Source organism: Sus scrofa, chromosome 5, assembly GCF_000003025.6.
Source record: "Sus scrofa isolate TJ Tabasco breed Duroc chromosome 5, Sscrofa11.1, whole genome shotgun sequence".
Taxonomy (NCBI): Eukaryota; Metazoa; Chordata; class Mammalia; order Artiodactyla; family Suidae; genus Sus; species Sus scrofa.
The window spans coordinates 57808298-57823607 of record NC_010447.5 but is presented as its reverse complement, the minus strand read 5'-3'; the positions used below and the strand labels follow the sequence as shown (position 1 = coordinate 57823607).

At 41.8% G+C, this 15310-nt stretch overlaps 1 protein-coding gene across 2 annotated transcripts in view; it reads right to left on the bottom strand.

Annotated features, from left to right (window-relative positions):
• The window catches only part of GUCY2C (guanylate cyclase 2C (heat stable enterotoxin receptor)), a 121992-nt gene that overhangs the window by 78868 nt on the left and 27814 nt on the right, over positions 1-15310 (bottom strand). Inside the window, exon 2 of one of the 2 annotated variants that reach the window (XM_021091130.1) lies at positions 12009-12152. Coding sequence is in view for 1 of the 2 variants with exons in the window: in NM_214105.1 (NP_999270.1) it covers positions 629-845 (217 nt within the window). In the remaining variant the exon portion in view is untranslated. 2 annotated transcript variants of the gene reach the window in all.

Sequence of the window (15310 nt, the reverse complement as noted above, 5' to 3'; positions counted from 1 at the left end):
AATATCTAAGTGTCTGGAAATTATCAGGAGTGATTTCATTCCCTATATTCTACATGTTTTATCTAGTGTTATATTTTATATTCATAATTACAAGATACGATAAAGAACTGCAACACTGAATTTGATGGCAACTTCATCAGATTGACTATATCTTACAATAATAGCCACTAGAGATGTAAAGAGTGAATAGATGAATTAAAAATCCCAGAGAAAGATGCAGCATCTGTGTGGAATTTTACTTCATTCATCTTCAGGACCGGGAACCCTGTGAAATCTCAGGTCCAGACCAAATCTTGCTTCGGAGAAGCTGCAGAAGGAACTACAATGCCTCCCTGATACTGACTAATAAATCCAGTTTTATCTGGGGCATTTCAGCTGCTGTGAACACCTGGCATTCTCTGGGTCAGGGCCATTCTAAGAACAGAGTGGACCATGACTGAACTCATTGAATTAGGACCCAAAACCCTTCTCACGGAGGCTCTATTGCCTTCAAAGAGAAAAAAGCTGTGGGACAAGCCCACAGAGAAGGTTGGGTGATCAAGCAAAGAGCACAAGGTTTTCACATAGCAATGCTCTGACCCCAGAGGTGCTAAGAAGGAGGAGAAGAATGCTGTTACCATAGTCTTACCAGCTTCAAGCAGACGCTGTCTCACTATGTTCACTCCCTCATTCACCACTGCTTTCAAGTTATCCAGGGACTCCGGGAAGGCTGAGTTGTTCATCATCAGCACGCTTATCTCGTAGCTGCCATTGTGGCAATTCTGACTCACGGAGGAGGGCCAGAATGTTAGCCCCAGTTGGAGGAGCAGTGACCACAAAGCCAAGGCCAACAGCGGGGTCTTCATGACCTCCCTCACATCAGAACCATACTCCTCGTGCTCACTTGCTTCGCTCTGGGCTTTCAGGGAGGCAGGAGCTCCAGCCACACAGCCTGGAGCTGGGTCCCTCTGTCCACTCTTCCCCACGCTCCTGTCTGGTCACCCCACTGGTCACGTGGACCAGAGAATACAGCCTGCCTGCTGGCAATAGCAGCTACATTATAGTAGGAGATAAACCAAAGTTCGCTTTGTGTGTTTGCTCACAGAAAGGTCAGAGTTATAAACGGGGAGATTACCTGCGCCTCGCCCAATAAAAAAAAAAACATCAATTGGTGACACATCCCTGAGAAGAGAGAGAAGAGGAAGAGGGCCGTATTGGAGACACCACAATAGCTTTGCAAAATGGAAAATAAAGGTCAGCGTGTTTAAGGCAAGCACAGATATGATGGATTATTTTTTAGATTATAGCTGCCCACTGAAACTGAATCCTTAACTAGAAAGATCTGTGTCTCAATCACCTTGTCAGCAAGTATTTATTGAAACTTGACTGTGTGCAGGGCTTTGGTGAGGTACCAGGCACATGGCCATGAGTGACAGCGATACATTAATGTCTTCATGGAACATGCACTCTTGTGAGGAAGTCAAACATTAAATAGATAATTAGGAATAACTAAACTTAACAATGAAAAACGGTGCAGAGTGCTGTGGGGGCACATGACAGATAAACGTCACCTTTTCCAGAAAGGCAAGGATGCTTCCCTGAGGAAATGTCCTTGGAGCTGAACTCTAAAGGATGAACAGGAGTTAGCTGAATGGAAAGTGATGGAGGGCATGTAAGGGGTGGGGGCAGAGCTTGTGCTAAGATCCAGAGGTAGGAGGCTGTATGGATATTTGAGAAACCAAAAGAGATACGGTATGGCTGGAGTGAAGAAAGCCGGTACAATGCAATAAAGGATGCCAGAGGGGTAGGCAAGGGCAGGCCATGGGGTTTTCTGTAAGGCATTAAGAATGTGGAACTCGGAGAGTCTGTTGTAGCTCAGCAGGTTAAGAACTCAACATAGCATCTGTGAGGATATAGGTTTGATCCCTGGCCTGGCTCAGTGGGTTAGGGATCCAACAACTCTTATCACTGCTATGGATACCTGCAGCCTTTGCCACTGGGGACTTCTAGTCTTTATCACCACTGACTCTAGGTAACAGAGCTGCCTGGGGTCCACGCTGCTGTGCCTCCTTGGAGAAAGGCTGCCTGCAGCACCTCGCCCTGGGACTGGAGCCATTATACCCCCTTGCTTCAGTGCCACCGTGCCGGCACCTCAGGCCCCAGAACAAGAAGGATCTCCTTGGCCAGAACTTCCCTATAGAGTAAAAGGAGAGCAGGAGAAGCCCAGCAGACTTAGCCACCATGGACTACATCTGCAGTCTTGGTGCCAAGGATGCCTGTGGTCTTTGCCAATTCAGACCTTAGCTAATAGGTCTTGAAGGGCTTGACACTGTGCTCCCTCAGAGCCAGAGCCACTGCACCCTACTTAGCTAGCACCTTCACATCCACCCATGGGTTAACGTCTATTCCCCTGGAAGCCAATCTATAAAATCTAGAAGAGGTGACTGCTCCTTCAGATGTGAAGACAGTATTACAAGCCTACAAGAAACATGAAAAATCAAAGAAATATGACACCTCCAAAAAAAAACCCCACAATAAATTTCCAGTAACTGATCACCTCAAAATAGAGATCTATGAACTGCCTGACAAATAACTCAAAATAATTGTTTTAAAGAAGCTCAGCAAGTTACAAGAGAACATAGGGAGGCAACTCAATGATATCAGAAAAATAATGCATCAACAACAAAAAAATACATTCAATAAAGAGATATAAATCAGGAGAAAGAACCATAGAAAGTCTGGAGCTGAAGAATACAATGAATAAAATGAAAAAAATGCAATAGAGAATCTGCAACATCAGACTCTATCAAGTAGAGAACCTGAGAACTCAGAAACAGGTCATTTGAAATTATCTAGTCAAATGAGACAAAAAGAAAATAGAATGAAAAAAAAAAGTGAAGAAAGCCTACAGGATTTGTATGACATCATCAAGGAACTACAGGCAGACCTCAGAAATATTGAAGGGTGGTTTCCAGACCACTGTAATGAGGTAGGTTTCAAAATCAAGTGAGCCATACACATTTTTGATTTCCCAGTAGATTTAAAAGTTAGTTTACACTATACTGTAGTCTATTAAATGTGCAATAGCATTGTATCTAACAAAACAATGTACATGCCTTAATTTTAAAATATTTTATTGCTAAAAAATTCTAATCATCATCTGAGCTTTCAGTGAGTTGTAATCTTTTTGTTGGTGGGGTGTCTTGTCTCAATTTTGATGACTGCTGACTGATCCAGGTGGTAGTTACTGAAGGCTGAGTTAGCTGCAGCAATTTCTAAAAATAAGACAATGAAGTTTGCAACACTGACTGACTCTTCCCTTCATGGACAATTTCTCAGTAGCATGCAGTGCTGTTTGATAGAATTTTACTCACAGTAGAACTTCTTTCAAGGTTGGAGTTAATCTTCTCAAACCCTGCTGCCGCTTTATCAACCAAACTGTTTATGTAAAATTCTAATCTTCACCAGGTGTAGATTCCATTTCAAGAAACCACTTTCTTTGGTCATCTGTTAATGTTTTCTCATGAGATTGCAGCAATTCAGTCACATCTTCAGGTTCCACTCCTCATTCTAGTTCTCTTGCTATTTCTACCACACCTGAAGTTACTTCCTCCACTGCAATCTTGAACCCCTCAAAGTCATCCATAAGGGTTGGAATCACCTTCCTCCAAACTCCTATTAATGTTAATACTTGGACCTCTTCCCATGAATCATGAACTTTCTCTCCCTCTCTTTCTCTCTCCCTTTTTTTCTTTTTAGGGCACTACCTGCAGCATATGGAAGCTCCCAGGCTAGGGGGTGAATTGGAGCTGCAAATGCCAGTCTATGCCATAACCACAGCAATGCCACATCCGAGCAGTGTCTGCACACTACACCCACAGCTCATGGCAACCTGGGATCTTTACTAACTAATTGAGGTCAGGGATGGGACCCATGTCCTCATGGATACTAGTTGGGTTCATTACCACTGAGCCACAGTGGGAACTCCCAGAATCATGAAATTTTTAATGGCATCTAGAATGATAAATTGTTTCCAGGAGGTTTTTTATTTACTTTGCCCAGATCCAACAGTGGAATCACTGTCTATGGCAGCTATAGCCTTACAAAGTGTGTTTCCTTAATAAAAAGACTTGAAAGTAGAAGTTACTTCTTGACCCCTGGGCTGCAGAATGGATGTTGTGTAAGCAGGCATGAAAACAACATTTATCTCACTGCACATTTCTATCAGAGCTCTTGGAAGACCAGTTGCATTGACAATGAGGGGAAATTTTTTTTTTTCCTGAGCAGCAGGTCTCAAAAGTGGGCTTAAAATAATCAATGTATTATTTATAAACAGATATGCTATCATCCAGGCTTTATTGTTCCTTTTATAGAGCACAGGCAGGGTAGATTTAGCATAATTCTCAAGGGCTCTTAGATTTCAGGAATGTAAATGAGCATTGGCTTCATCTTAAAGTTGCCAGCTGCATTATCCCCTAACAAGAGGGTCAGCTTGTTCTTTGAAGATCTGAAGCCAGGCATTGACTTTCCCCTCTAGCTATGTAAGTCTGAGATGGCATCTTCTTCCAATAGAAAGCTGTTCTGTCTTCATTGAAAATCTGTTGTTTATTATAGTTGCCTTCATTAATGATCTTAGCTGGATTTTCTGGATAGTTTGGTGTAGCTTCTACATTACTACTTGCTGCTTCTCATACATTTGTTATGAAGAGAGCATCTTTACTTAAACCACATGAACCAACCTCTGCTAGCTTCAAACTTTTCTTCTGAAGCTTTCTTGCCCTGCTCAGGCTTCACAGAATTAAAGAGAGTTAGGGCCTTGCTGAGGATTACACGTTTGCTTAAGGAAATGTTATGGCTGGTTCAATCTTATCCAGAACACTGAAAATTTCTCCATATCAGCAACAAGGCTGTTTTGCTTTCTTATCATTTGTGTGTTCCTTAGAGTAGCACTTTTAATTTCCTTCAAGAACTTTTCCTTTGCATTCAGACTCAGCTAACTGTTTGGGGCAAGAAGCATAGCTTTCAGTGTATCTTGGCTTTCAAGACACCTTCCCCACAAAGCTTAATCATCTCTAGCTTTTGATTTAAAGTGAGAGATGTGTGAATCTTTCTTTCACTTGAACACTTACAGGCCATTGTAGAATTATTAATTGGCCTAATTTCTATATTGTTGTATCCCAGGGAGTAAGGAAGCCTGAAGAGAGGGAGAGAGACAGGGAACAGCTAGTGGGTGGAGGAGTTGTGAACACACATAACATTTATTAATTTGGTCATGCCTGAAAAAAATTATAATAATAACATCATAGATTATTGATCACAGACCACTAAAATGAATATAATAATAATGAAAAAGTTAGATATTTTGTGAAAATTACCCTAAAGAGACATAAAATGAGCACATACTGTTGGAAAAATGAAACCAACAGACTTGCTCAATGCAGGGTAGCCACAAAACTTCAATTTGTAAAAAAAAAAAAAAAATACAATATCTGCTAAGCACAATAAAGCACAAAAAGATGATATACCTGTCAAATATGCATTATGGGAATCTCAGAGGAAAAGAGAGAGCTAAAGAGGTGAAAAGATTATTTAAAGAAATAATGGTTGAAAATGTCCCAAATCTTGAAAAGAAAATGAAGCTCAAAAGTCCCTAAAAATGATCAACCTGGAGAAGACTACACTGAGACACATTATAATCAAACGTTCAAAGGTCAAGAAGAAAGAGAATTTTTAAAGCAGCAAGAGAAAAGCGACTGATTGTGTGAAGTGGAACACTTGAGACTATCAGTGGATTTCTCAGCACAATTCTTGAAGGCCAGAAAAGAGTGAGATGGTATATTCAAAGTACTGAAAGAAAAAACCCTTCCAATAAAGAATAGTATACCTAACAAAACAATCCCCTAAAAATGAAGGTGAGAGAAAGTCTTTCCCAGACAAACAAAAACTGAGACAGCTCATCATCACTAGATCTGCTTTCCAGAAATGCTTAAGGGAGTTCTCTAAATTGAAATGAAAAAATACTAAAAAGCAATACAAAAGCATATGAAAGCACAAATCTCACTGGTAAAGGCAAATATATAGACAAATAGACAAATGCAGAATAAAGCAACACTGCAATGGTGTGCATAAGTTATATTTAAGCCTAAAAGTTAAAATATAAAAATGTGTTTTGGGGCACACAATATAAAAAGAAGCACTCTGACTGTAAGAACACACACTGTGGAGATAACAGAGTAAAAGTATAAAGTTCTTGTATGCAACTGAACTTAAGTTGGTATCAACCTAAAAGAAAATGGATACAGCTACAAGATATTTTGTACAAGCCTTTAGCTAACTACAAAGAAAAAAAAAACGATGATAGATACAAAAATATAAAGAGAAAAAAATGAAACAAACCACAATAAGAAAGTGATCAACAGCAAAAGAAGACAGCAAGAGAAACTTGCACTACAACTCTTCCCCAGAAGATATTTATGGCTTAAAATCCACCAAATACAATACATGAGATGATGAATTCAATCAATCAAAGTGGTGGTGACCCTCCAAAGTGTGTTTTATAAAATCTAGGCTGTTTCCACTCTTCAAGTTAATTTTAGTGGCCCTGTAGTGACCTTCTATGTCACAGTTGATGATACCTCTGCACTGGGAGTTGCATCCTCCATTGCAGAGCCTATAAGGAGGATGGAGATCATGATGTGGAAGAGATTCTCCTTTTTTTTTTTTTTTTTTTTTTTTTTTAAGAGCCGAATCTATGGCATATGGAAGTTCCTGGGCAAGGGGGGATTAGATTGGAGCTGCAGCTGCCAGCTCCACCACAGCCACAGCAATGCTGGATCCTTAACCCACTGAGTGAGGCCAGGGATCGAACTTGCATCCTCATGGAAACTAGTTGGGTTCTTAACCTGCTGAGCCACAACAGCAACTCTGGAAGAGATCCTATGGGTGATTTTGGGAAGGCTGCCTCCAGAACTCTTGAGACAAGACAGGAATTGCCTGGTGTAACACTCCGTTGACTTAGCCCAGCTGCTTCTACTGTTCACTCCAAAGGAGAAAGGCATTTTGGGTACTCAATGAACCAAACATCAATAGAAGAGATTAGTAAAACTGAATGATACAATATTTGTGATTCTCCTCATTTTAGAGTGGACCAAAACTTTAAAAATTGGCTGATTCTATAAATCCACTTGGTGATTGAAAACAACCAGAATTAAAAGCAGAGGAGAGAAACAGTGATAATCAGAAGGTGGCGGGGAGGTTAGAAGAGAATTTTTAAGAGGGAAAGTTAGTTGAGTTAGAGGCATGCTGAAAAGAAGGAGGTGGTGGAGAGGAGGAGGTGGCATATGTGAGAGAGAAGAGGTCACTGAAGATGGCTCCAAGAAGATGAGAGACTATGGGATTCCAAACATGGAGCAAAGAATAACTCTTTATAAAAGAAAGTGTTGTAGGATGACTGTATATGTTACTGAACAGAACTCAGGCCCTCTTGCCCAGATGTGGAGCAAAGCCAATCCACTGTCAGTGGGTTGTGGTGAAGCAAAGTACAGTGTTTATTGCAGAGCAACAAACAAGCAGAACAGGCAGCTAATGCTGAAAAGACTCAAACTCCCCAACAGCTTTCAGAGAAAGGTTTTTAAAGGCAGGGTTAAGGGTGAGGGTCACAGGGTGTGTGATCATCTCATGGACACTTTTCTGATGGGTAGACAGTGAGGTGACAGGGTGGTGTTTAAGGAATTCTGATCATTAATTTTCTAGCTCCAACCAGTCTAGGCTCTATGTGTTTAGGGTCAGCAGTTTCCATCTAGTAGGGGTCTGGTTTCTGTAAGAAATAACTTAAGAATGTGTGTCAGACATTGTTATCTGTTTTTCTCACAGAGAACTAGGACATTGTGACCCCACCCTTCAGTTTTACTTACTACTTAAGTTGTTATCTATTTCCCTGCTGGACTGCCTTTTCTTAGTTCCCTTTTTGCCCCTTCTTAAATGATTAATTGCTTGAGTCTGTTTTCTGAAACTCAAGAGGCCAGGAAAACTAAGGTTCTTTTCTTCCTAAAGGCAGGATTGGGGAGTTCCTTTTGTGCCTCAGCAGTACTGTACCTGATTAGTATCCATAAGGATGCAGGTTTGACCCCTGGCCCCACTCAGTGGATTAAGGATCCAGCATTGCCATGAGCTGTGGGGTAGCTTGCAGATGTAGCTCGGATCTGGCGCTGCTGTAGCTGTGGCGTAGGCCAGCAGCTGCAGCTCTGATTTGACCCATAGCCTTGGAACTTCCATAAGCTGTGGGTTCAGCTCTAAAAAGCAAAATAATAATAATAGTAATAAATAAATAAAAATAAAGGCAGAATGGGGTGGGACACAGAAGGGTCTACAGCTGGGAAGGTTCTGCAGGGCTCTGCTTGATCTTATATATGTATGTGTATTTCTAGACTTGTGGGCTAGAGGATGGGATTGCTTCTGTATGATTGTTTACATTTATTTTCTGAAGGAGGTGAATCATCGGCTGAAAATGAATGGAGAGCTGGAGAGAAGGGAGGTACTTGAAAAGTTACTGTGATGAGTGAGAAGGGATTTTTTTTTTTTTTTTTTTTTTGTCTTTTTGCCATTTCTTGGGCCGTTCCAGTGGCATATGAAAGTTCCCAGGCTAGGGGTCGAATCGGAGCTGTAGCCACCAGCCTACGCCAGAGCCACAGCAACGCGGGATCAGAGCTGAGTCTGCAACCTACACCACAGCTCACGGCAATGCCAGATCCTTAACCCACTGAGAAAGGCCAGGGATCAAACCCGAAACCTCATGGTTCCTAGTCGGATTTGTTAACATTCGTTACAGACATACATATCTGCAGGGAATATATTCAAATTAAAATAATAATAAAATGAACACTCATGTACATACATTAACCTAAGATATAAAGTATTACTAGAGGAGTTCCCATTGTGGTGCAGCGGAAACAAATCTGACTAGTATCCATGAGGACACAGGTTAGATCCCTGGCCTCGTTCAGTGGATCTTGGATCCAGAGTTGCTGTGAGCTATGGTGTAGGTCTCAGACACAGCTCAGATCCCACATTGCTGTGGCTGTGGCAAAGACCAGCATCTGTAGCTCTGATTTGACCCCTAGCCTGAAAACTTCCATATGCTGCAGATACAGCCCTAAAAAGCAAAAATAAAATAATAAAATATTACTAGAGCCTTTGCACCTCTGTATGCCCCATCCCTAACACATCACCCCTCCTACTCCCAACCTAGCCAGGAGGTATAGGAAATAGCCAATGAAGAGATAAAGGACATGGAGGTGTTTGTTGAGCATGTCATATCAGTATGAGGATGAAAAAATACTAGAGAAGATGTGAAACCAAGTGATGTGACCTTGTGACACCCATGTTTGAGGTGATGATTGATATGGAATAAGGTAGGTTCAATCCTAGTGTCTCCTGGAGGGAGGATGGTGTATACTCAGTCTTCATGGTATTCAGCTTTGATTCAGAAGAAAGGCAGGGGGGTTACTGTCTGGGGTGGACTAGGTGGTGACGAGTGATTGACAGTGGTCAGAAGTGGGTGTCCCCTGGAGACTTTTAGTGGATGTCAGGAAGCACGGAGCACCAGACTGCAGAGAGGCACATGGCCATCACAAGGGTGATCAACCTTTGCTACAGGTAACAATTTTATGGGTTTCCCATTTGATGGCCAAGTGTGGATGCAAACCTGGTTGACCAACTGTTAATATGCTGCTATTCTCACTTTCTGTGGGAGGAGAAAGAGTAGAAAAACTGCTTTTGTTTTTCCTTTTTTTTTTTTTTTTTTTTTTTTTTTTTTTTGGTTTGGTCTGCAAATTGCAAATATGAAAACAAAACAAAACAAAACAAAAAAAGCCACATCAAGGGATGGATGAAGTAGTGAGTGGGCCAAGTGCTTTTAATTCAGATATGAAATTTTGGGACTTCTCTGATTATACCATGTAACCAGGAAAAGATTTTCAAAGGGGGTAGGAATAAGATAGCATTCCTTCCTGGATCCTTCAAAGCAAAAATTATGTGCTTCTTCACATTGTAAAACTACTAGCATGTAGATCGTAATTAAAGGGAGGCAGGTTCTGCTGGGAAAGTTTCAAGGGTCAAAAGCAAATAATGGAACATTGAGTTGGCAGATTTATGGGATACACTCTTCAATAGAACACCCTAAAGATAGGAGGGGAAAAAAGGAAGTTACTCCATAAGGGAAGGGGCAGCTGAACAAGTCACCTGCATGTGCCACTCTTTCTTTTCTGGCAACACTTTGGGTCCCTTTTGAATGTTTCCCATTAAGAGCTCTTGCTCACCTTCACGCCAATCAGAACACAGGGCATCTCTACACTCTGCAGCAGTCCTAGGCTTCCTCTGTTCCTTTATCTCAGTGAAGATGCAAAGTGAGGTTTTTTGTTGTTGTTGTCTTTTCGCCTGTTCTAGGGCTGCTCCCGAGGCATATGGAGGGTCCCAGGCTAAGGGTCGAATCAGAGCTATAGCCGGCAGCCTGTGCCAGAGTCATAGCAACGTGGGATCCGAGCTGCATGTGTGATCTACACCACAGCTCACGGCAACGCTGGATCTATACAACAGATACTTATTGAATGCCCTCTAATCGTTCTCAGGACTGGAGTTACTCAATGAGCACAATTCTGCCTTCGTAACTGTATTCTGGTGGGAATTTAAAACATAAAACTGGGTAACTCTTCCCAAACCTTCAGTCACGTCTGTGCCGTATACCACCTGCCTCGCTCGTGGGAACTGTGGAAAGGTACTCAGACTAGTGTCTAGATTGATACGGTGAAAACAGGAACAGGGTGGCTGGATGTTTCTCAGAAGCAGGAGTCTGAAGTCAGAGACAATTGTGGTAGTTTAAGATTTCAGGGTGTGATGAAATATTGGGAAGTGTTTGTGGACTTTCTACAAGGATGCAATGAAATTCAAAGTCAACTTATCTAGATCACAAAGTCGGGTGACCCAACTGACACCTGAATCACTATTGTACCCTAACGCTGCCAAACTACATCTAGCACAGAGCCTGGGTGCTTTCGGCTGACAGGCTTGTTTCTTGTCCTCATTAGCTCTGGTTCCTGGAGTCTTCCCCTCCCCCATTTCAAAAGAAACTATTTAATCTTTGAGCAATGCCTTCCCCTCTCTCCTCTCTGAGCTCATTCTGTGCAGTCTTCTTAGGTGCTCAGGAAAGGCTGGGGTAGGTGATTGTTAGATACTTGCAGGGGTAGCTGGAATTCTGTTCAATTTCCTAGTGACTCTTGGATAATAACTTCCTCTGTGCAGGTGGCTGTTTATGTACCAAAGGAAGTACGTGCTGGAGACAGTAATAATGTCTCAGCTGTAATAAAGTTCCCTGTGCTTTGGAAATTGCTTTGTTTGTTTTTCCTTACCCGCAACACACGGAAGGAAATAGGCCCAGGCTGCCAAAGAGTGGTTAGTTGGGCTAATAAGTCCATCCTGAAAAAGGAACTCTATTTTCCTGTAGAGAAGCCAGATACTGCTCTTCTGCAACACACTCCTCCCTCTCCCCTCCTGTCGGCAGCTAAAGGATTACTTCCTTGCCATTATATGGGTTAAAATAATAGTTGGGAAAGAAGGAAAAAGACAGTGATCAGTCTCCTGAATTGTAAATTCCTTATGAACAGAGGAATTGCCAATTTTGTTTAATGGTGCTTCTTTAGGTAGCTAGAAAGGTAAGGCAAGCATGTAAAGAACAGAATTGTGTATCTTGAGGGGAAGAAGAGCTTCTTTGAGTTTCAGGAGGCAGTGTGATATTCTTAAACAAAAAAGCCAAACCCAACAAAACCTGAAGCTGGATTTGAATCTTGTCTTAGCTGTTGGTTAAGCATGTGAACTTGGAAAGATCACCTACATCTGCTGATGTTCATTATTCTTATTTATAAGATAAATTTAATTCCTATTCAAGCCAGAAAGGCTGAGCTGTGACCTTGTTGGAGTTTGGATGTGGGTAGGCGTGTCAGATGATTGATGGGATTTTCCCAACAATGTTCACTCACCTGGGGTTGAAGAGTCACACCACGGGTGATTTGCTCCCAGGATAACAGCCAAACAATGAACTGTAGAACTCGGTTGCTGTATTGTGCAAGCCTGTCTCCCATCCAGCCTGTACACACAGGCCTTAGTTCAAAAGAGAAAAGGATCTGGAATAAAACATTGCAAGCATAATCTTATATAAAGAACTCAGTAGAATGTTTAGTCATAGATATAATTGCCTAGGGGCTTTCTAACAGGCTCCATCACATAAAGGAGGTGTGGTCTTCACTCCATCAAAAACTGGCAGCCGTTCTGGCACTTTGAGGGTTCCTCCATGGTGGTTTTCAGGGGCTGCTGAAGCTGTGGCAGCACTGGGTGGGGGACCTCAGTGTATTAGCAATTGTACCTACCAGGGGGCAGAACCCACTGGAGACCCTCCTGCTCAGTGGGCCCATAGCGATGCTGGGAACAAATAGGCTTATTGGGCAATATTCAAGACACAGACTAACAACTTCTAGAAATACTCACAGAAGCAACTACAAATGAAAATTAAGTTACTACTGTTGCTGTGAACTTCAGATTCCAGCATGGGGAAGTTTGGGTTAATTAAAGAAGAAAATGGTATTGTAAAGTTCCTGGTACCTAGTAGGGATTCAACAACTATTAGTTATGGTTATTCCTTTTTTTTTTCCCCCTTTTTTGGCCATCCTTAGGCATATGGAGTTCCTGGGCCAAGGATCAGATTGCTTGCTGCAGTTGTGACCTACACCACAGCTGTGGCAACGCCAAATCCTTAACCCACTGTGCTATGCCAGGCTCGGGATCAAACCTGCATCCCAGCACTCCAGAGATGCTGCTGATCCCACTGCACCACAGCGGGAACTCCTATGGTTATTTCTTGATGCCATTCTCTAAAAGGCATAATCAATTTTTCCTTCCTTTGTGTCACTTTTGTGTATAGCAGGTACATCTTCTCTAATTTTAATTGAAAATTTATTTAATGAAATTAATTGAATTGAAAAGCTAAGTATATGACAGAAAAGAATGGTACTGGAAACAAATTTCTTCTTTTTTTTTTTTTTTTTTTTTTTTTGTATTTTTACAGCTGCACCCATTGCATATGGAGGTTCCTAGGCTAGGTGTCCAATTGGGAGATGTAGCTGCCAGGCTACACCACAGCCACAGCAATGCCAGGTCTGAGCTGAGTCTGCATCCTACACCACAGCTCACGGCAATGCTGGCCAGGGATTGAACCTGCATCCTCATGGACGCTAGTCAGATTCGTTTCCCCTGAGCCATGACAGAAACTCCTGAAATTTCAGTTGTATTCACAAATAATTATATGGCTAGAGATGATTAAAAAATTATCCATAAGGGAGTTCCCATTGTGGCAAGTGGAATGGAATCCAACTAGTATCCATGACCATGCAGGTTTGATCCCTGGCCTGGCTCAGTGGGTTGGGGATCCAGCGTTGCTGTGAACTAGTCAGATTCACTTTCACTGAGCCACTACAGGAAGTCCTGAAATATATTTAAAGTGAACTGTAGGATATATTTGAAAGGAAAAATGTGAAAGAAAGAACAGAAGTTCTGAAATGGACAGAGGTAGATACTCCTTTTGACGTTATGTATGAGATAAGGAAAAATGAATTTGTCGAATACTTAAAACTTGGCAAAATTATTTAAAGGGGGAACACATGCCTGACAAAATAGGATTAGATGAAATCGATAAGAAGATTAAGGAGAGTTTTATTAATCTTTCATGATTGCAGAAACTGATTGCCCCAAAACATATATCAAATATATTCAATGCGACCATATTACACACATACTTTTCTATAAAAAACTGAAAGCAGTTGTATAGTTTTGCTATTAGAATAATATCTCAGTTTTGATTTGGTAGTTATCTTTTTTGTATTTGAAGGCAAGATTTATTTCTTTCAGGTCTCAAACGCCTGGATAGGCTGTTAAAACTCTTAGAGAGCTAGACAGTGATAAACTGTCCCTGATAAGAAAGGATGTAAAATAGTGAGAAAGAAGCCAAGCCCATTTACACCCGGCGCCCACAACATCCCTGTGAAATAAAAGGAGAGAGTATTTAAATTAAGGTGTTTGTCAGAGAAATAGAGGCCAAGAGTCAATACAAAGTACAAAGCTATAAATTTGTCAGGAAAGAAAGTACAATTGTATTGAACTGTGAACGTGGAGGCTAGTGAGAATTCTTAGCACACATTTAGAGAGACGCTTGCAAGGGTAGCCTGAAACCTAAACATGAAGTCAGCAGGAATGATAACAGTGACACGGGAGGTTTGGATTTTGCTACTGAACCAAACTTGGGTCCATTCTCCTGCATGAAGTAAAGGCAACCTACTGACGCTGGGTTGTGGTGAAGGAAAGTGTAGGGTGTATTGTAAAGAGCCAAACCAGGAGTCTGGGGCAGCTAATGCTCTGAAAAGCCAAACTCCCTGGTGGATTTCAGGGAGGCATTTTTAAAACCCAGGTGAGGGAGGAGCTTTGCAGGCTTATGTAATCAGCTCATGCACGGTTCTCTGATGGGCTGATGGTGAGGTAACAGAGCACTGTCACAGGGGTTAAGTTTATCAATCCCCAGACTCCAGGGGATCTGGGGGCTCATGGTCATCAAGTTGTTAACTTCTGCCATTTGGGGGGTTTAGCACCTGCAAAACAACGCAGGAAACAAGCATCAGTTCTGTTATCTAGGTAATTCAGAGAGGAGCTAAAGCAGAGGATACGGGGGAGGGGTCTCCCCCAGGAAAGCCCCATAGGGTCCTGTTTGATTACAATTTTATCATGAAAAAATGGAGGAAGTTGGAACAAGAAGTTTCTGATGTTAAATTTCTTGTGTACTGTTGCCACTCAGGGGAGTTTGGTGCTGCTGATGGGGGATTTCTGCATGACCCTCACAGAAGAACTAGAGGCTTCAAAAAGAACAGGTTATGGGAATTCCCACTGTGGTTCAGTGAGTTAAGGACCTGGCATTGTCTCTGCAGTAGTGTGAGTTTAATCCGGGGCCTGGTGCGGTGGGTTAAGAATCTGGCATTGCCACAGCTTCGACATAGGTCGGATTTGATGCCTGGCCCAGGAACTTCCATATGCTGCAGGTGTGGCCAAAAACAGCAACAACAATAAAAAGTTTACGCATTTGCTCTTGAAAGAAGGATGGTTGGGAATAACAAAACAGTTTTAGAGTTTAATGCTTTTGAGTTGAAGAAGGGAGGAAAAAGTGGACAGCTGCTGAGATACAAGTTTCAAATTCTCTAGTTCAAGTTGAAGGCTTTCCAGAAACAGTATCCTCAGATAAGAA